Source organism: Physeter macrocephalus, chromosome 12 (assembly GCF_002837175.3).
Source record: "Physeter macrocephalus isolate SW-GA chromosome 12, ASM283717v5, whole genome shotgun sequence".
Lineage (NCBI taxonomy): Eukaryota > Metazoa > Chordata > Mammalia > Artiodactyla > Physeteridae > Physeter > Physeter macrocephalus.
The window spans coordinates 49,926,895-49,948,040 of NC_041225.1; the positions used below are offsets into that span (position 1 = coordinate 49,926,895).

Below are 21,146 nucleotides of genomic sequence, written 5' to 3' on the forward strand. Positions count from 1 at the left end.
TAGCACAGCGAGATCAGCTCAGTGCTTTGTGACCACTTAGAGGGGTGGGATAGGGAGGATGGGAGGGAGATGCAAGAAGGAGGAGATATGGGGATATATGTATACATACAGCTGATTCACTCTGTTATACAGCAGAAACTAACACAACATTGTAAAACAATTATACTCCAATAAAGATGTTAAAAAAAATTTACCATGGAGAAACTTGGCAAATACTACCTTAACCAAATGATCACAGTTAACAACACCAAAGTTAATACCATGTACTCCCAATATGATGAGGAAGTCATTTCACCTCTGCAGTATTCTTCCCCAAAACTCATAACCAGTCTAATCATGAGGGGAAAAAATCTGACAAACCCAAATTGAGTAACATTCTACAAAATCCTGACACTATTCCTCAAAACTGTCAAAGATAGACTAAGACCCTATCACAGACCAGAGAAGACCAAAAATATGATGATATCTTTGCATCATGATACCAATGCAATGTGGTATCTTGGATTAGACAGAATTTTTTAAAAAATTTTTAAAAAGGATATTTGGGTAAAAGCTGGTGAAATTGAAGTCTAGAATTCAGTTAATAGTATCGACCAATTTCTGTTCCTTGTTTTAACAAATGTATCACGGTAATTTAAGATGTTACTATTAGGGAAAGCTGGGCGAGAGATATACAGAAACTCTGTATCACCTTTACAATTTTGCAGAAAATCTAAAATTATTTCAAAGTTAAAAGGTTATTAGTAATAATAACAAACCAACACAAATAGCACAGAAACTGGGGGACAGCAGTAAACACATTGAGAGTAGAGACAAATATCACCAGGCTCCTAACTAAACCCTGAGTGTCACCAGTTGTTTAAGAAAACAGGAGATGGGGGCTTCCCTGGTGGCGCAGTGGTTGGGAGTCCGCCTGCCGATGCAGGGGGCGCGGGTTTGTGCCCCGGTCTGGGAAGATCCCACATGCCACTGAGCGGCTGGGCCCGTGAGCCATGGCCGCTGAGCCTGCGTGTCTGGAGCCTGTGCTCCGCAACAGGAGAGGCCACAACAGTGAGAGGCCCGCGTACCTCAAAAAAAAAAAGAAAACAGGAGATGGGACTCCCCTGTTGGTGCACTGGTTAAGAATCCGCCTGCCAATGCAGGGGACATGGGTTCGAACTTGGTCCAGGAAGATCCCATATGCCACGGAGCAACTAAGCCCATGCGCCACAACTACTGAGCTTGCACTCTGGAGCCCGTGAGCCACAACTACTGAGCCCGCATGCCACAACTACTGAGGCCCACGCGCCTGGAGCCCGTGCTCCGCCCCAAGAGAAGCCACAGCAATGAGAAGCCCGCACACCGCAACGAAGAGTAGCCTCCACTCACCGCAACTAGAGAAAGCCTGCACGCAGCAACGAAGACCCAACACAGCCAAAAATTAATTAATTAATTAATTAATTTTAAAAAACAAAAAACAAAACAGAAGAGGAGTGACATCAGTAAGATGGCCGAATAAGAAGTCCCTTGCCTGTATCCCCACTCAGCAACGATTTGGCATGCATGCATCAACAAAAGTTCCTTTGTAGGAGCTGTGGGATCCTGCACAATATGCCAAGGAACCCAGGAGCAGTCTACCCACCCATGGGTCAAGTAATAGGCATACAGACCTCAGTCCTGGCTGTGGACCCATCAGTGACCCATTAAGTGGTTCCAGCCTCTCTCCAGTGTGGCACAGGAGTCCCTGGAGAACACTGTCTTAGACAATCACCCACAATGAGAGAGATTTTGTAGCAGTCTAGGAGTTCAGTGGATAAGTTCCAGCATACTACTGGAGCAAAAAAATATGAGTTTGGACATACTAGAGACAGTAAGAGAAACAGTTTGACTTCATCCATGTCACTTATACCCTAAGGCAACGCAGCTCAGTGCCAAAAGAAACCTTCTCAGCCTGTGATTTCTCCCACGAGGGAAAATGAAAGGATGTAAGTGAGCACCCAGCTTCCCTAGCTGTGCAGGATGCTACCAGAGAGGCCCATGTCCCCATGTACCATTATTCACAACAGGCAAGACATGGAAACAACCTAAGTGTCCACTGATGGATGAACAAATAAAAAAAATGTAGTATGGATATATACAATGCAATACTCAGCCATGAGAAAGAAAAAATCCTGCCATTTCCAACAATGTGAATGGGCCTTGAGATCACTGTGCTAAGTGAATAAGTCAGACAATGAAACAGACACTGTATTATCTCACTTACATGTGGAATCTAAAAGAATCAAACTCATAGAAACAGAGAGTATAATAGTGGTTGACAGGGGCTAGCGGGTGGGGGAAATTTGGAAGAGGTCAGTGAAAGGATAAAAACTTCCAGTTATAAGATAAATATAAGTTCCAGAGATCTAATGCACAGCTATAGTTAACAATACTACATTGTATACTTGAAAATTTCTGAAAGAGTAGATCTTAAATGTTCTCACCAAAAAAATGACATGGTAATTATGTGAGATGATGGAAGTGTTACCCTTCTGTGGTAATCGTTTCACAATATATAAGGGCATCAAATCATCACGCTGTACACCTTAACCTTACACGATGTTATATGTCAATTATATCTCAAGGGACTTCCCTGGTGGTCCAGTGGGTAAGACTCTGCACTCCCAATGCAGGGGGCCTGAGTTCGATCCCTGGTCAGGGAACTAGATCTCGCATGCATGCCACAACTAAGAGCTCGCATGCCGTGACTAAGCCCTCATGTCGCAACTAAAAGATCCCACATGCCACAACAAAGATCCCAAGTGCCACAACTAAGACCCGGTGCAGCATAAGTAAAAAAATATTTTAAAAATATTATATCTCAGGGCTTCCCTGGTGGCACAGTGGTTGAGAGTCCGCCTGCCGATGCAGGAGACACGGGTTCACGCCCCGGTCCGGGAAGATCCCACATGCCGCGGAGCGGCTGGGCCCGTGAGCCATGGCCGCTGAGCCTGCGCGTCCGGAGCCTGTGCTCCACAGCAAGAGAGAACACAACAGTGAGAGGCCCGCGTACCGCGAAAAAAAAAAAAAAAAAATTATATCTCAATAAAGCTGGGGGAGAAAAGATATGCCATGTACTTTTCTATTTCCAAATCCCTAAAATAAAAGCTATAATGCTGAAGGCGGTAATTTACCTAATATACTTAATCAAAAATGACTTCTTGGTTATAAATAACAATGGCTTTATTTTATTTACATACTTATTTTACATCAGAAATTACTGTTGCTCCTTCTTATATTAGTTTTAACAACTGTTTAAATCACACTTATTTATAAAGAGAAATGTCTATTCCACAGGCAATTTTATAAACCAGAAACCATAATCTGTGATACTTAATAATAACTAGTAGAACAAAGTTATTCATGTAAAGTCCTTAATTATTAATAAATATAACCATTACCTTTATTCATTAAGTTAAAGTTATTTGTTGTGTGATCAAATCATTTTCTTCCATACATTCTTTTCATTCATTCATTCGTTTATTCAATAAATCTTATAAAATGCCTATTACATGCCAAGACTGTTTCTGGTACTGTGGAGACAACAATAAACAAGACAGGCAGATCTATGTTCTCATGGAGCATATATTCTAGAGGAGGGAGGCAGACAGTAAATAAGTAAACAAATAAAGTAACTTCAAATTGTGATAAATGCTATGAAAGAAATAAACAGACTATTTCATTGACACTTTATGTGCAGTAAAGGGAGTAAAAACAAAGACAGGAAAGGCACCTCAAAAGCATGTGACAACTGAATTGAGACCTGAAGACTAAGAAGAAAGACGCAAGAAAAGAGCTGGGGGAAGAGACTTCTAGGAAGAAAGAACAGCAAGTAAATGGTCTTAAGGTAAGGAGCTTAACATATTAAAGGAACCAGGAGGAAAAAGGAATGACCAGTTTCATGAATCCTAAAATATAGTGAACAGGGGAGAGACTGACAAAAGATGAGGTAGGATAGGCAGGCATAAGCCAAATCATGTTAGGTTATCTAAAATCAGAAGCATAACACACAAGAGGAAACCACTGAAGCAGCAATCATTAAGCAGTACAGCCACATTATCTGACTTAAATTTTTTTAAGTTCTAAAATATACTTGTAGGGTTTCTCTGGTGGCGCGGTGGTTAAGAATCCGCCTGCCAATACAGGGGACACGGGTTCGAGCCCTGGTCCAGGAAGATCCCACATGCCACGGAGCAACGAAGCCCATGCACCACAACTACTGAGCCTGCGCTCTAGAGGCTGCGAGCCACAACTACTGAGCCCGCGTGCTGCAACTACTGAAGCCTGAGCGCCTAGAGCCCATGCTCCACAATGAGAAGCCACCGCAATGAGAAGCTCATGCACAACAACAAAGACCCAAAGCAGCCAAAAATAAAAATTTTTTAAAAATAAATAAATTTTTAAAATATACTTGTAAAGTAAGCACACTACAAAATATAATGAAATACATAATTTAAGGCTAACTTTGTCATCATATATTTGGCAAGTTGGTGTCAGACAAATACCATAATAACCTAGTCAGATTGGTCATTCAATCACTCATAAAGCATTTAGTGAGCTCCTGCTCTGTGCCAGACACTTCTCTCAGTGCTAGAAATACAAAGATGATAGTGGTGATGTCACCTTCCACTCTGAACAGTAAAAACAAAACTGATAATGGTGATGTCATCTTCTACTTTGAGCAACCCAGGTTTCTTCCTAAAGACTCAAAACAGTGTGGAAAAGACACCTGGGTCCCACTTATCAGCAAATCTAATTCAAAAGGTTTATGATAGTCCCTCACCATGCTTTTCAGAAACAGAGGTGAGGGAGGAAGTTTATCAAAACCACTTCTGACTTATAAATTACATCTCCCCATATTCCTCGAGCCACTGTAATTAGTAGAAGGAGTATGTAATATAGCATAGGGTGTACTGGGCTGTGTGTGTGTGTGTGTGTGTGTGTGTGTGTGTGTGTTGGCGGGAGGCGGGGGGGGGTGTTGTTAATTATAATTGCCAAGGAAGAAGTAAGAATTTCTACAAACCAGAGGTTCTCAAAGTAACATGTGCAGATTCCTGGGATCCCCAAGACCCTTTCAGAAGGTCTATCAGGTCAAAACCATTTTCAAAATACTAAAAACATTATTTGCTTCTTTCACTGTATTGGCACTCATTGCATTTCACTCATTGGCATTTATTGATGGCTCAAAAGTAACGGTAGGTAAAAACGCTGGTATCTTAGCAGTAGCAGCACACTATACTAGTAGTCATTACATTCTTCGCCACTACACACTCACCACACTCTATTTAAAAAAGAAAAAAAAAACCCAGTTTCATTCAAGAATGTCTTTGATGTAGCTGTAGCTATAAATTTAACACATTTTATAAAATCTCAACCCTTGAGTACACACTTTTTAATATTCTGTGTGTTGAAATGGGAAGTATAATGGTTGTCTCAGGCACTTACACGATTGCATTGCAAGATGAACTAGACACTTTTCTACAGAACATCATTTTTCTTGAAAGAACGACTGATAGACAAATGATGGTTACTTAATCTTGGGTATTTAGCAAATATTTCCTTGAAAATCAACAGTGAGCCTAGGGACTTCCGTAGAGGTCCAGTGGTAAAGAATCCGCCTTCCAATGCAGGAGATGCAGGTTCTATCCCTGGTTGGGGAACTAAGATCCCACATGCCACGGGGCAACTAAGCCTGCGCGCCACAACTACTGAGGCCGCATGCCACAAAACCACAGAGCCCAGGCACCCTGCAGCCCGCGTGCCACAACTAGAGAAGCCCACGCGCAGCAACAAAGAACCCGTGCATTGCAACAAAAAGATCCCGCGTGCCTCAACGAAGATCTCCTGTGCTGCAAGTAAGACCCGATGCAGCCAAAAAAATAAAGAAAATAAACAAATATTTTTAAAAAAAGAAAATCAACTGTGAGCCTATAACATCAAGGAAAACAACTGTCAATATCTATTGCTAACTACAAAATTCAAGCTTTGAGAAAATTAGAATTTTGCAAACTCATTTCTACCATTGCGGACTTAAAAGCTTCCTACGTCAAAAGGATTTTTCTGATGAGAATGTGAAATTAACAAATGCGATTCTTTGACAATGAATAATGAAATGTGTAAACATTCGGAAGATCTGCATAACCCAAGGAACAAATATTTTCCAGATGATTAATGCATGGGATTAAGAAATCCTGCATGGATAAAAGACACATTCAAAGTGGAGGAGAGACCAACTGATCTTAATGAAAACAGAGTATGAAAACTTCATTTCATTGCTATGATTTCAAATTCCACATTGCAATTAAATCTTTCCGAAACTGCCTTTAGGAGTACACCATCTTGATTTCATTGATAGCTTCACAGGTATATTAAAAATGTGCAACTTACTGTATGTCAACTATATGTCAGTAAAAGTTTAAAAAGTAAGAAACTACCACTTGAGTTTCCGTATGGCATCAAAGAAGAATATCCACAATTATCTGAAAGGTCTATTAAAATACTCTGCCCTTTTCTAATTACGTATCTGTATGACACCAGAATTTCCTCATATGCTTCAAGTAAAATAACGTATCACAAGACAGTGAATACAGCTACAGATATGAGCTGTTTTCTACAGCTGTTTTCTATTAAGCTAGACATTAAATATATTTGCAAAAATGTTAATAAATGCCAATCTCCTTACACCTGAAACTAGCACAACATTGTAAATCAACTATAATTCAATTTTTTAAAAAAAGCTGGACTTCCCTGGCAGTCCAGTGGTTGAGACTCCACACTTCCATTGCAGGGGTCATGGGTTCGATCCCTGGTCAGGGAACTAGGATCCCACATGCCGCAAAATGCAGCCTAAATAAATAAATAATTTTTGTAAAAGCTAATCTCTTATATATTCCCTGTTTTGGAAAATAAAGTTATTTTCATTAAAAATGCTACTTAGGGCAGGGAGGGATAAATTGGGAGATTGGGATTGACATATACACACTACTACATATAAAACAGATAACTAATAAGGACCTACTGTATAGCACAGGGAACTTTTCTCAATACTCTGTAATGACCTATCTGGGGAAAGAATCTAAAAAAACAAGTTGATATACGTATATGTATAACTGATTCACTTTGCTGTACAGCAGAAACTAACATAACACTGTAAATCAACTATACTCCAATAAAAAATTTTTTAAATGCTGTTTGTTATTAATATGGAATGGGTTTATTACTGTTATTTTAAATGAATTAAAATACTTCTAACGTTTCTCAGTTTTAGTTTCTAATTTGATAGGTATTAATAGACATAATCCACATAAACAAAAGTTCTTTGAGGTTATCAGTAATTTTGAAAAGTATAAAGGAATTCTGAGACTGAAAAGTTTGAAAACAACTGCTGGAGATCTGATGATACTTTATTTAGCTATTCACCTCTGGATAACCTTACTGAATGCATCATAACTATCTTCCTTTGAAGAACCAGAATAAACACTGAGAAAAAAAAGGAAGTATGACAGGTAGAATAATAACTCTCTACTGTAATATGAAAAGATCTTCAATTGTTAAATTTGTTAAGTACAAAAAGGCAAAGGATAAGACAAAATATGAGATATTGGCATTTATTACACTTCAGCTTCCATTTGCTGAAAAGAGGGAGAAAATGATGACGTGTCCATACATGTTTGTATATGCATAAAGAAACACCAGGCACTCAAGAAACCGATAAAGGCAAACACCTATAAGGGAAGGGGAATATGGAATACACAGAAGGGTACAGGAATGAGACTTCTCAATGAATATCTTTAATTTTTAAATCATACAAATGTATTCAAAAATTTTTAATTTATAATTTAATTTAAACATAATCCTAAACCAATATTAAGCCATAATTCAAATGTATTTTCAATTTTTATGTTGCTCTGATCTCAGAAAAACAAAAAATTTTACTCTTTTTTTCAGCTCCGAGGCAAAACAGTATCACTAGCAACTAAATACTCATGCCAGAAGAATAAGTATCTCATTTCTAAAACACAAGAGGGAAATGTTTTTTTAAACCTATAAATAAATCCATCATCTGAAAAAAAATAGTAATGAATAAAGTAATTATAAAGAAAATATTAGGAGTTCCCTGGTGGTCTAGTGGTAGGATTTGGCGCTTTCACTGCCGTGGTCTGGTTTCAATCCCTAGTCAGGGAACTGAGATCCCGCAAGCCACACAATGTGGCAAAAAAAAGAAAAGAAAAGATTCAGGTAAAACCATGAAATCAGCAGTTATTTTAATTCTTTTATACTTAAAAGATGTCATTGACAGAATTAAAAGCAAAATTAGACACTGCACAAGAAAAAAATCAGTGAACCTGAATATAAAGCAAAAGAAATTATCCAAAAGGAAGCAGAGAGGAAAAAAAGGAAAAAAATAATTCTCAGTGAACTGTGGGACAATATTAAGATATCTAACATACTTTTTTTTATTTGGAGTCTAGAAAACAAAGGAAGTGAAAAAGAAAAATATCTGAGATGATAATGATGACTGCTTTTCCAAATTTGCTGCAAACTACAACCCACACATCTGAGAAACTTGACAAATTCCAAATAGGATTAAATTCAAAGAAAATTATTCAAAGGCACATGATAATAGACTAGCAGGGAAATGTTAATAATTTTTTTAAATCTTAAAGCAACTAGAGGAAAAAAGACACCCTATATTCAGAGGAACAAATATTTAAAAATCACAGAATTCTCAGAATCTGTGCAAGCCAAAATACAACAGAACATTTATAAAATGCTAAAAGAAATAATGTCAACATATCCACTGAATTCAATACCTACCAAACTACCTTTCAAAAATGGAATAAAAAAGCTACAGAAATCAAAACAGTATGGTAGTGGGAATTCCCTGGCGGTCCAGTGGTTAGGAACCTGTGCCTTCAAAAATAGGCAAAGGACCTGAAAACACACTTCTCCAAAGATGATATACAAATGGCCAATAAACACATGAAAAGGTGTTCAACATAATTAGTCATTAGAAAAATACAAATCAAAACCATAACGATACAAATTCACACTCATTAGGATGATTATCCAAAAAAAGGAAAATAACAAGTGTTATCAAGGCTGCAAAAAAAATGGAACCCCCAAGCATTGCTGGTAGGAATGTAAAATGGTGCAACTACTGTGGCAATCAGTTTGGTGGTTTCTCAAAAAGTGAAACACAGAATTACTATATGACCCAGCAATTATACTCTTAGATAGATATCCAAAAGAACGGAAAGCAAGACTCAAACGGATACCTGTACACCAACAATCACAGCACTATTATTCACAAAAGTCAAAAGGTAGAAACAACCCAAATGTCTATCAACAGATAAATGAATAAACAAACTATGGTATATCATACAATGGATATTATTCAGCTTTAAAAAGGAATTCTGATACATGCTACAACATAAATGAACTCTGAAAACATGCTAAGTGAAATAAGCCAGACATAAAAGGACAAATATTGTATGAATCTACCTAAATGAGGTATCTAAGATAGGCAAAATCGTAGATAAAGAAAGGAGAAGAGTGGTTGCCAAAGCTGGAGGAAGGAGTCAGTGGGGAGTTAAGTGTTTAATGGGTACCAAGTTTCAGTTGGAACAGATGAAAACATTCTAGAGATGGATGATGGAGACGGTGGTATTGGATTGGCCAAAAAGTTCATTCTGTAACATCTTACGGAAAAAACCCAAATGAACTTTTTGGCCACCCCAATAAATAATACAAATGTCCTCATGCCAGAGAAGTGTACACTTAGAAATTGGTAAAACAGTAAATTTTGTTATATATATTCTACCACAATTTTTTTAAGTGTCTTTGTATAGCTGGGGCCTTGCCAGATAGTTTATGCTACAATGTGATTTACGGTGAACTCCTCTTTTTGTTCTCCTGCTACCTTGGGTCACACTGTATCAGTGTGACCTCTGCAGGAGAGAGGAGGGCTGTAGACTGAGTAGCTAAGGTCAGTCACAAGCTTGCTCCATGCCTACATGACCAGCCCCCAATAAAAACCCTGGATACCAAGGCCTAGCTGAGCTTCCCTGGTTGGCAATACTGCACACTTGTTGTCACGCGTCACTGAGAGGACAACTGGACTCTCACACTTGGTCTCTCCTGCACTCCACTGTACTGTATGCACCTTTTCCTCATTTTAATCTGTATTCTTTCTCTGTAATAAACCCCATCTGTAAGTATAACAGCTTTGATCCTTCTAACAAATCGTCAAACCTGAATGTGGTCTTGGTGACCCTGACACATATGGAAAAGAAAATACCATATAAATATTAACCATGAGAAAGTTGGATTGGCTTCATTAATACAAAACAAGGAACACTTCAGAGCAAAAAATATTACCAGATATAAAGAAGAACATACACTGTGATAGTCAATTCATCAACAAAATATAATCCCTAACAGGTACATCAAATAATAGAAATTCAAAAAACCTGAAACAACAAATCAACAAAACTAAAAGAAAAAATAGACAAATCCAGAATTACAGTTGGAAATTTCAACACTGCTCTCAGGAACTGACAGGAAAAAAAGGAAAATCAATAGGAATGTAGAGATTTAAATAACCCAATTTAACCTAATTAACATTTAGAGAGCAATCTACCCCACAACGACAGAAAACATACATTATTTTCAAACAGACACAACACTCACCAAGACCGACCATGTAATAAGCCATAAAACAAGTCTCTTGTTAGTTGTCTGGGCCCAACGGAGAAAAACAGATGCAACATTTCCTAAACTTATTTGACCATAAACCCTTTCTGCAAAGGCATCTCCAGGGACTACTGTTTCTCAGAACACTTTGGGAAAACCGATCCCATTCATTCTCAACATCTCTCCCTAGTCCTGGTTGTGACTAAGGAAATAAGGGAGTCAATAAAATACCTTTTCCTTGACTACCAATCCAGGATTAATCAATGTTATGAAGTGCACACAAAAGTCCTACGGCAGGAATAAACTTGACATATTTGGGGAACAGCAAGGGGGCCAGAATGGCTGGAACAACATAAGGTAAAGGACAAGTGGTAGAAGATGAAATCAGAAAGTTAAGCAGAGGTCAAAGCATATAAAACCTTCTAAGCCTTGGCAAGGATTTTTAAGTGTGATTTTAAGTATGACAGGATTTTGAGAAAAGAATATTATCTTATTTACATTTTTAAAAGAGCTCTCAGGCTGCTGTGTAAAGAACAGAATGGAAACTAGGCAACCAGTTAGGAAGCTCTGGCAGCAGCATAAGAGATGGCTAAGACCAGAGTGGCTTAGACCAGATTAAATGTGTTTGTCAAAGAAAAAAAGCCCAGAAAAATCTACATAAATTGTGTTGAGATGCCTTAAAGCATTTTCCCTACTTGGCTCCCAGGACATCTCATTCTCTTCCTCATGAGAAGCTTAATCTATCTTCCTTACATGATATCCCTCACCTCTTCAAACTCTTCAAGTTGGAAATGTTCCAAGGCTCACTCACAAACCTCTTTTTTCTGGCTACTCTGATTCCTATGGTGATTTCATCCAGACACTTGGCTTTAAATGTTATCTACATAATTATAATTCCCAATTTTAAAGCTCCACCCTAGGGCTTCCCTGGTGGCACAGTGGTTGAGAGTCCGCCTGCTGATGCAGGGGACACAGGTTCGTGCCCCGGTCTGGGAAGATCCCACATGCCGCGGAGCAGCTAGGCCCCTGAGCCATGGCCGCTGAGCCTGCACGTCCCGAGCCTGTGCTCCGCAACGGGAGAGACCACAACAGTGAGAGGCCGGCGTACCGCAAAAAAAAAAAAAAAAAAAGCTCCACCCTAGGCCTCTCCCCTAAACTCCAGACTCATGTATCCACTTAACTATATAGTATACATCTCAAACTTAACAAACCAAAATTGAGCTCCTAACCCTCCCCCTCCAAACCTGTTTCTCTTAAGTCTTCCCTTTCTCAGATAATAGCACTCCATTATTGCAATCTCAGGGATAAACCTTAAGAAATATCCATGACTCCTCTCTTTCTCTCACACTCCACTCCAAGTATATCAGCAAATCCTTTCGACTCTACCTTCAAAATATACCCAGTAATGAACCACTTCTTACCCACTTCCACAGCTATTACTCAATCCAAGCCATCATCTGTAACTTGGATTGCTACTTTCCTCTTAACTGTTGGTTCAGCCCTTGCCACTGCCTTCACCACTCCCCAACTGTAGTCTATTCTGAACATTGCAGTCAAGTGGTTCTAGTAAGTCTAAACTATAACAGATCATATCACCAACTGCTCAAAACTTTCCAATGGCTATCTCACTCAAGTAAAGGTCCTTACAATGGTCTTCCAGACCTAATGTCATCTGACCACAACACCTTTGTGCCTCTGCTCCAGCTATTTATTTTCTTCTTAACCTCATGTCGAACTACTCTGCCCCATGTCACTTCATTCCAGTTGCAATAACCTTCCTGCATTCCTCAAATACTCCAGGCCTGCTCTAGCCACAGGACCTTTAAACTTGCTGTACCCTCGACCTAAAACTATCTAGCCCCTAACCCCTAAAATTATCTAGAACGCAAGGCTTCTTCTTTCACCTACTTCAAGTCTTCACTCAAATGTCAGTTCAGTGACGTCTACCCTGTCCTTGCCATTTAAAATTTCTCCCATTCTTGGGGACTTCCCTGGTGGTCCAGTGGCTAAGACTCTGCGCTCCCAATGCAGGGGCCCCAGGTTCGATCCCTGGTCAGGGAACTAGATCCCACACGCCACAACTAAGAGTTCGCATGCTGCAAATGAAGATCCCGTATGCTGCAACTGAAGATCCTGCATGCTGCAACGAAGGTCTCACATGCCGCAACAAAGGTCCCACATGCCACAACTAAGACCTGGCGCAGCCAAATAAATAATTAAACAAATAAATTTTTTTTAATAAAAATAAATAAAATTTCTCCCATTCTTTAACATTCCTTATGCACCATCTCTGCTTTATTTGCTTTATAATTCTCCATAGCATTTTCCTCTATCTAACATACTATGTGTTCTACTTACTTACCGTATTTATAGTCTGTCTCCCCCAACTAGAATATAAACTCTAGAGATTTTTGTCTGTTTTCATCTCCTGCTATGCACCTAGTCCCTAGAGCAGTACCTTTCACACAGAACTGAGTTTGTCCAATACTGAATGATTGAAAGTTAAATAAAGCCTCTGCAGAAGTGTCAAATTTTGTTAGGCCCAATTCAAATCCTAGGACGAGAGTAATTAAAATATACCAATTCCTTTGTCTAGTTATACCATATGAATAATATTCAATATTCTTAAGTGCTTTTAGTTATGCTTTTATTATTTTATAATATATTTAACCTTACAATTATAGAGGTGCTTACTGATTCCAAATAGTTCAACTTCTTACTTACTCTGGCATCACTATAAATAGAAAGAACACTAGGCTTCAGCTACAAGTCCTAGGTTCAAATTCTAGCTCTACCATTTACTGGTAGTATGACTCAGGCAATTTAGCCTCCTTCAAGTCTTAGTTTCTCATCAATAAAATAGAAAGGTGGGGATGGATTAAAGACCCGCCTGCCTTACCTATCCTGCACCTAATCATAAGATTATTGTGAAAGTCAAAAATGTATGAGAAAATGCTTTATAAACCATAAATGATACATAAGTGTCAGTTAAATGTCTATATTGTAGTTTGGGAAAAACCTGAATGGAACAGAAAAGTTCAGTGTTTGGGGCAGCATATCTCATCATACCTCCCTGCCCCTAACATTTAACTCCAGGTTTTGGAGTCAGACTGGCTCTTCCACTTACTTACTATACCTTAAACAAGTTACTCAACCTCTCTGAGTCATTGTTTCCACATCCATAAATGGAGAAAATACCAACCTTGTAGCAGCCTTTTGAAGATTAGAGGTTATATAGACATATATGTAATGTAACTACAGAATACACTTAACAAATGACATTTTTATCTGTTGTCTTGACCTTCTTTAAAATGGACAAAAACCCAAAAGTAGATAATATAAACTACACTATGGAGGTAGGGAAGATGATTTTTGACTTGGAAATTGCATGTGAAAGGATAAGAAGGAAAGTGAGAAAGAGGTAATCAAGCAATAATCTCAACAGTTTACCTATTAAATTTGTTCTTTCCTTCTTGCCTTTCTCCAAGGTTAAATAATAGGATGAGACGCAAAGATCATCATACAGAAAACCATATTTAGTAACCTAAAAAAGTTCATTTCAAAACTAAATATTATATAGTATTTTCTCTTCAAAGGAGATTATTTTTATCAGTTTTTTAATTTCTCAAACACCAAGGTATATTTTGACACTCTAGAACTCAAGGTACATGCCAAAAAAAAAAAAAGTTGTGGTTTTCCAATTATAGAACCCTGATATAATTTTATTAAATATATTTAGAAATATGACAGAAAGAATTAAAACAACTTAAAAAATAAAACTGCTATTAAGATATATACCATACAAACAGTTCAAGAATGCTTTATGAAATCATTAGACTTTGATATATTTCCTCACTTCTATGACACTAGTAATTATGAGGTATAACAACCACTTTCCGGCGGTGGGGCGGTGGGGAACCTCCCACATTAAAAATACACTTAAGATATAAAGCATACCAATTTCAGAAAACATTAAAATGTGATATATCCCTCTGAGATGGTGAAAACGTTCTATTTCTTGAGCTAGGGGATAATTACAAAGAGTATATTTGTGGATATTCATCAAAGTGTACACCTATTTTGTACACCCATTTATACTTTTTCTATATGTACATTTATTTCAAAATAAATTTATGTAATGTACCACAACCATACAAATACAACTATCAACCAGATGAATTATTGATCTTAATATGAAAGGTGAAAAAATAAAGCTTTTAAAAGAAAACACAGGAAAGTTAACTTCATGACACTGAGGTAGGTAGAGATTTCATAAATGGAAACTGAAGAACACTAACCAGCTGATAAACTGGACTTTTTTAAAATTAAGAACTTTGATTCACCAAGATACGAAGATCCTGAAAAAGCTACAGAGTAGAAGATATCTGCAATACATATACCTAAAAAGACTATATCCAGAATATATAAAGAACTACAAATCAATATGAAAAAAGTAAATACTCTAGGATAAAAAGGGCTAAAGACTTAACAGACACTTCACAAACGCAGAAGTCCAAACGACTAATAAACATGGGGCCCCTAATATGAAAAGGTGATCAACTTCATTAGTCATCAGAAAATAAAATCAAAACTACAATGCAATACCACTACACACCCTTCAAGAAAAACTAAAAATAAAAAGACAGACAATACCAAGTGTTGGCAAACATGTGGAACAACTGGAATTCTCTCATATACTTCTAGTGGGAGTATAAGTTGGTAAAACCACTTGGCAAAACTTCAGCAAAATCTACTAAAAATGAACACACCATGGCCATAAACATGACCTAATAATTCCACTTAAGGTACATACCCAACAAAAATGCATATATACATTCACCAGGAAAAAGAGTACAAAAATGTTCAAAGCAGCAAAACTATAAATAACAAAAATGTCCATCAACAGTATAATGGGTAAACTGTGGTTTATTCACAGAATAGAATACAACAACAAGAATAAACAAACCACAGTATAACATGGATTAATCTCATAAATGTAATGTTGAGCAAAAGAAGCTCAAACAAGTTATACTATATGATTCCACTTATACAGAGTTTAAAAACAGACAAAACTTTTCTATGGTGTTAGAATACAAGGAATACAGTGTGAGTTGGGAATTCCACTACTGATGTTTATTGAGCTGGGTGCTAATTACAATGACATGCCTATTTAGATGAAATATTCATCATGCCTAGCTAGATGAAACTTCATCTAGCTGTACACTTTTCTATATGTATGCCGTACTTCTTTAAAAATCTTACATTAAATACAGTCCCCAACTAGTGAATCATGATTTCTAATCTTTTCCTACCACCAAGATTCTTCACCTAAACTACGCTCAGAGACTTAACTAGCAATGGTCCTATATCACCCTCAATGTTCTTAGGGATTTAAATGTCAATATCTCTGTCCATATCTACTATATGCTAAGCCCTTTAATGTTCACTTGTTCAGGTACTTATTAAATATCTATTACGTACAAAACCTGTGCTTGCTGAGAACTTGGGGTACAAAAAAATTAGTAAGACATAGTCCCTGTCTTCTAGGAGTTCATAATCTTATAGAAGACCACATACACAGATATCAAGGTAAATATATAGAGATACACACAGGATATTATGGGAACGCAAAGGAACATGAGAAACAGCCAGGGGGAGGTAAGGCATCAGGGTAGGCTTCTAGGACTTGTTAACACCTGAGTCCTTAAAAGATGAGAAGGAGTTATCCTGGCAAAGTGCATTCCAACACAGGAAACAGCGTAAATAAAAACACAGGGATAAGAAACAGCACAGTGTATTTAAAGAAACAATGAACAGCTGCTAGACAGTTGCTGAAGCATAGTAAAAGGGAGAACTGGGATGGGGTTGGGGGAAGTGGCCAAAGAGATAGGAAGATGCCAAGTCATGAAGAGACTTAGACCTTATCCAACAGGAAAGATGGGTCAGTGAGATTTATGCAAAGAAATTATGTGGTCAGACAGATTATTCAGGAAGCAATGCAGAGGATGGACTTAAAGGGAATAAAGTTGGCAGAAAGAAGGACGGTTAGGAGGCAGTTTTAACTGCCCGGACAGAAGATGATAAGGGCTGAAATAATGAAATGAAAGATATAGCAAATCCGGAAAAAATACAGAGTACAGACACATTATGCTGCTGATCTAGAGACCACATTTTGAGAACCACAAATATACACTATGGGTTGACAATTTTTTTCTGTAAAGGCCCAAATAAATAGTAAATATTTTAGGCTTTACAGGCCACATACAGACTCTATTTCACTTCTTGGTTCTTGTTTGTTTTTTAAACCCTTCAAAAATTAAAAACCGGTATTCCCTGGTGGCGCGGTGGTTAAGAATCCGCCTGCCAATGCAGGGGACACGGATTCGAGCCCTGGTCTGGGAAGATCTCACGTGCCACGGAGCAACTAAGTCCGTGTGCCACAACTACTGAAGCCTGCGCGCCTGGAGCCCATGCTCCGCAACAAGAGAAGCCTCCGCAATGAGAGGCCCGCTCGCCGCAACTAGGGAAAGCCCACTGGCAGCAGCGAAGACCCAACACAGCCAAAAATAAAATAAATAAAATAAATAAATTTAAAAAAAATTAAAAACCATTCTTTGTTAGTGGACTTTACCACAAAAAAAAAAAAAAAAAAAAAAAAAAAGGCCACAGGCTGGATTTGGACTGTGGACATAGTGAGTTTGCTGATCCCTGCTGTATATCCATAAAGAAGATTAATTTTCCTAAAATGCTACTTGCATATCAGTCCCCTACTCAGAAACTTCTGCACTGGTCCTGATGACCTACTGCATAAGTTAAATCCCTATGATGCATAGCATTCACAGACATCTACACTCTAGCTTCAACCAGGCTCGTGAACTACACCCTGTGAGAACCTTCCATTCTTATTAAATTGTCCTACTTACATTTACCTGCCTCTGTATCTTTGTGGTGTTCCCCAATGTACTTTCTCCCTTTTCAAATCTACTCAAATACCCTTCCTTCAAAGCATAATTCAAATCCTTTGAAGTGATTCCACCCTCGTTCAAACTCCTAAAAGCAATGCCTCAGTTTATCTGGTATTTATTTTCTGTCTTGAGTTACTATACTTCAGATTATCTTCTTGGAGGGCAGGGAATACTTGATACTTTTATCAATGGATCTAGCATATAACAAGGGGTAAATAAAAACGAAGGTGTGTATGTAGATATATAACACATATATGTATACACACTTTTTTTTTTCTGAACTAGCTATATAACTGAGCAAATGTTATTTCACCATTTTATCAGTAATTGAGCACTTTAATTCTAAGGACACAATCTGAATGCTGTAGAATTACAGAATGACAATCCAAAAGCACATCTGTCTCTCTCCTACTACGTGTTCTTAGGCCTAGTTTAAGGGAACAATAATAATACAAGTAAAATTTTTCCAACGGTCAAAGTTAACAATCTAGGTACAACGGGGTCTAGAAGTCACTAGATCAAGTCAAAATTTACTTACGTATATTTTTATTCATTTTTTAAATATGAAATCCGCTTGTATAACTAAATTGGCTTTTTTTTTTCTTTTAAATTTGGCAACGATGCATGGCTTGCAGGATCTCATTTCCCTGACCAGGGATTTGAACCCGCGTGCCCTCAGCAGTGAAAGCACAGTCCTAACCACTGGACCGTCAGAGAATTCCCCTAAATTGCTTTAAATTCACCCTAATTATTACTCAAGTTTAAAAGTCTCTCTCTCTCTCTCTCTCTCTCTCTCTCTCACACACACACACACATGCCACATATGGTCTGAATTTTTTTTTTAACAATAAGGTTGTCCATGACAATTCACATTACCAAAATTGCATTACTGATCTCATTCAGAATTTAGGGAAATAAGAATATATTTTAAAATTTTAAGAAAGTTGTCCATTTTAGTTCACTACTGATAAATACTTTTAATACAGAATGTTTTCAGCTGGATTAAAGGATTCTTATATTTGAGATTACTGAAGAAGTCTTTTCAAGTCTGAAGTGTGAACTATGCCTAATTTTACTATGCAAAGAATGTTCAAGAATCTATAAAAATTCCTCCAGAATCATCTGGCCACGTTTTCAGTGCAAAAGTTTAAAACACTTTTGAAAGGTATATAAAACAAAATAAATTAACCAAAAAATGGCCATGAAAATGAAAACTGTGACTTTTTAACTCTTCAAAACACACTGAAGAAAAAGTTTAGTGACTCACAACCCTGAAAAGACTATTATTCATTGATGAATTTAATAGTAATAACGCATTGATTGCAGGACAAAACCAGGAGCCAGGGACTCCTATTCCTGTTCTGCCACTGGTTTGTACAGAATCCTGGGCATATCCCCATAAGCTGAACAAGAAAAGCTTAACTGACATGCTAAGGTTGTGAGAACTGATGAAATGTTTATGAAGCACTTTGGAACCATGAGGGAAGCCACCATAACCATTAAAAGTCATCTGCTTAATGCAAAACTATAGCTACCTGTTAGGCTTGCAAATCCTTTGTGTCTTCTTAACACAGCAAATCTTCAGTGAGTCAGTAAAGTGCATGTATTTAATGAGCAAGCTTAGCAACCTCAGAGAAATGAATTTTCTTCCAAATCTTTGTTTTCTCACAAACCATGTCTCTATCCAACCGAACTATTTGCAAAGGGAAACACGATCGGACCCACACTAAAGATCTGGGTCTAGGTATTGATAAGCCAATACCAAATGACTGAAAAGTCAGGAATCACAGTGGAATTTTGTCAACTTATCAGAAATGTGACTCTTGAAAATAATCCCAAAACACAGTCGTTCTAACAAGAGTTTTATTAAAGGGAAAGTCCCTACACTCTTACCTAAAGAGCTCTAAAGTATTTTTGGACAGTGTCGATAGAAGACTAAACTCGCCCAAAACCTGACCCAACGCGTTAGGTAGTTCCAGCACCTGCTTGGTGTTAAGCGACTGGAGACTGGGGAGGCTGCTCAGGAAAAAGTGCTGATGCCATCTCCAGCTGCCCCTTTCGTGAATGACAGTAACAATGAAAACACTGACAAAAGAGCTAGGAGGCCACCCCAAGCCTCTGCTTAGCAATACTTCTACCCTACCCCCAACAGACAGAGCAGCAAACCCCAGAAAGGGGCCTCCTCTCACAGACCTAACATGCCCAGACCCTGCCTCTGGTCTGGCAATGTCAAAAAGTACTACCCTTCACTCCTCTCAAGACGGCTGAGCACCTGAAAGGTGAGGGGGAAATGCGGCCTCTCGTTCTGAACTGCCAAGGGGAGCGGGAGAAAACTGCCTGGCAGGAGGCGGGCGAGCAGAGCCCGTATGCACCCCGGGAGACTAAGAAGTCCCCGGGTCGCGGGCGCCGCTCGGAGCGTCGTGGGGAGGAGAGGCGAAGAGAGGAGACGGGAGGGGAGGGGACGGGAGGGGAGGGGAAAGGAGGAAGGCGCTTCCCTCCCGCGGCCGGAGGGCGGAGGGTCGCTCGGCTCCGCACGGAGGAAGCAGGGCTCGGGCGCAGGGCGAACCGTCCCCCCGGGGGGTGGCTGCGGCCGGCCGCCCGCTTCCCGGGAGCCGGAGGAGGCGACAAGTAGGCTCGGTCGGGGAGCACATTCTTTCCTCCAGCCTGGTCCTGAGGGAGGGCGCAGGCTGCCGAGGCGGCAACTCTCCCTCTCGCCCAACTCCCGGCAGAGCGTGAGGGCGGCCGACCCCGGGCTGACCGGCGGGATGCCGCCCGGGTGGGAAGGCGGCGAGGCCAGCCTCCGGCCCGCTCCCTCCCCACGCGGTCCGCGGCCAGCGGCCGTCAGCGCCCTCGTCCCTCCCGCCGCCGCGCGGGGCCGGGCCGCCGACCTCGGCCGGCCGGGCGCGGGGCCAGGCAGCGGCGGCGGAAGGGCCGGCCGGCCTGGGGCCCTACCTGAGGCTGTGTACCAGCTCCCGGCGTGACTGGCTTCCCGGCAGACCACTCGGTTGGACATCTTGGTGCCTGTGCCGCCTATGGTGCACGAGGATGAATGAGGAGGCGGCGGCGGCGGCGGCAGGAGCGGCTCCGCGAGGGGACGAGACACCGCGGGCCCAGCCCAGGAGGAGGCGGCAGCGGGGAGGGGATCAGCCCGGCCCAGAAGGAGGAGGAAGAGGAGGAGGCGGCGGCCCGGGAGGAGGAGGAGATGGCAGCCGGGGCGGTGGCGGCGGCGGCGGCGGCAACAATCACCACAAACTCGGGCGGCCGCCGGAAGACGGGGCCCGCGGCGGCCTCACCGAAGCCCGGAAAGCCCTGGCCCCGGCCCCCGGAGTCGCCGCTGCTCCCCAGCCGGGGCTGGTTCCGCCGAGCCACCCCCACGGCCCCCTCCCCTCCCGGTCGGCCTCCCGGAGCCACCGCCGGTGACCCCACCCCCGTGACTCCGCGCCCGCCCCCTCCCCCCACCCCCCGCGG

The 21,146-nt window shown here is 40.1% G+C and overlaps 1 protein-coding gene across 3 annotated transcripts in view; it reads right to left on the bottom strand.

The window, feature by feature from the left end:
* MEMO1 (mediator of cell motility 1) overlaps positions 1–21,079 on the bottom strand; it is a 135,066-nt gene extending 113,987 nt beyond the window's left edge. For 2 of the 3 annotated variants that reach the window (XR_008618872.1, XM_055089098.1), the window contains exon 1: positions 20,631–20,775. Coding sequence is in view for 2 of the 3 variants with exons in the window: in XM_055089098.1 (XP_054945073.1) it covers positions 20,631–20,691 (61 nt within the window). In the remaining variant the exon portion in view is untranslated. Of the gene's footprint in view, positions 1–20,630 lie in introns of all 3 variants that reach the window. The other variant, XM_024118831.2, reaches the window with a different exon arrangement.
* Positions 21,080–21,146: the final 67 nt, after the last annotated feature.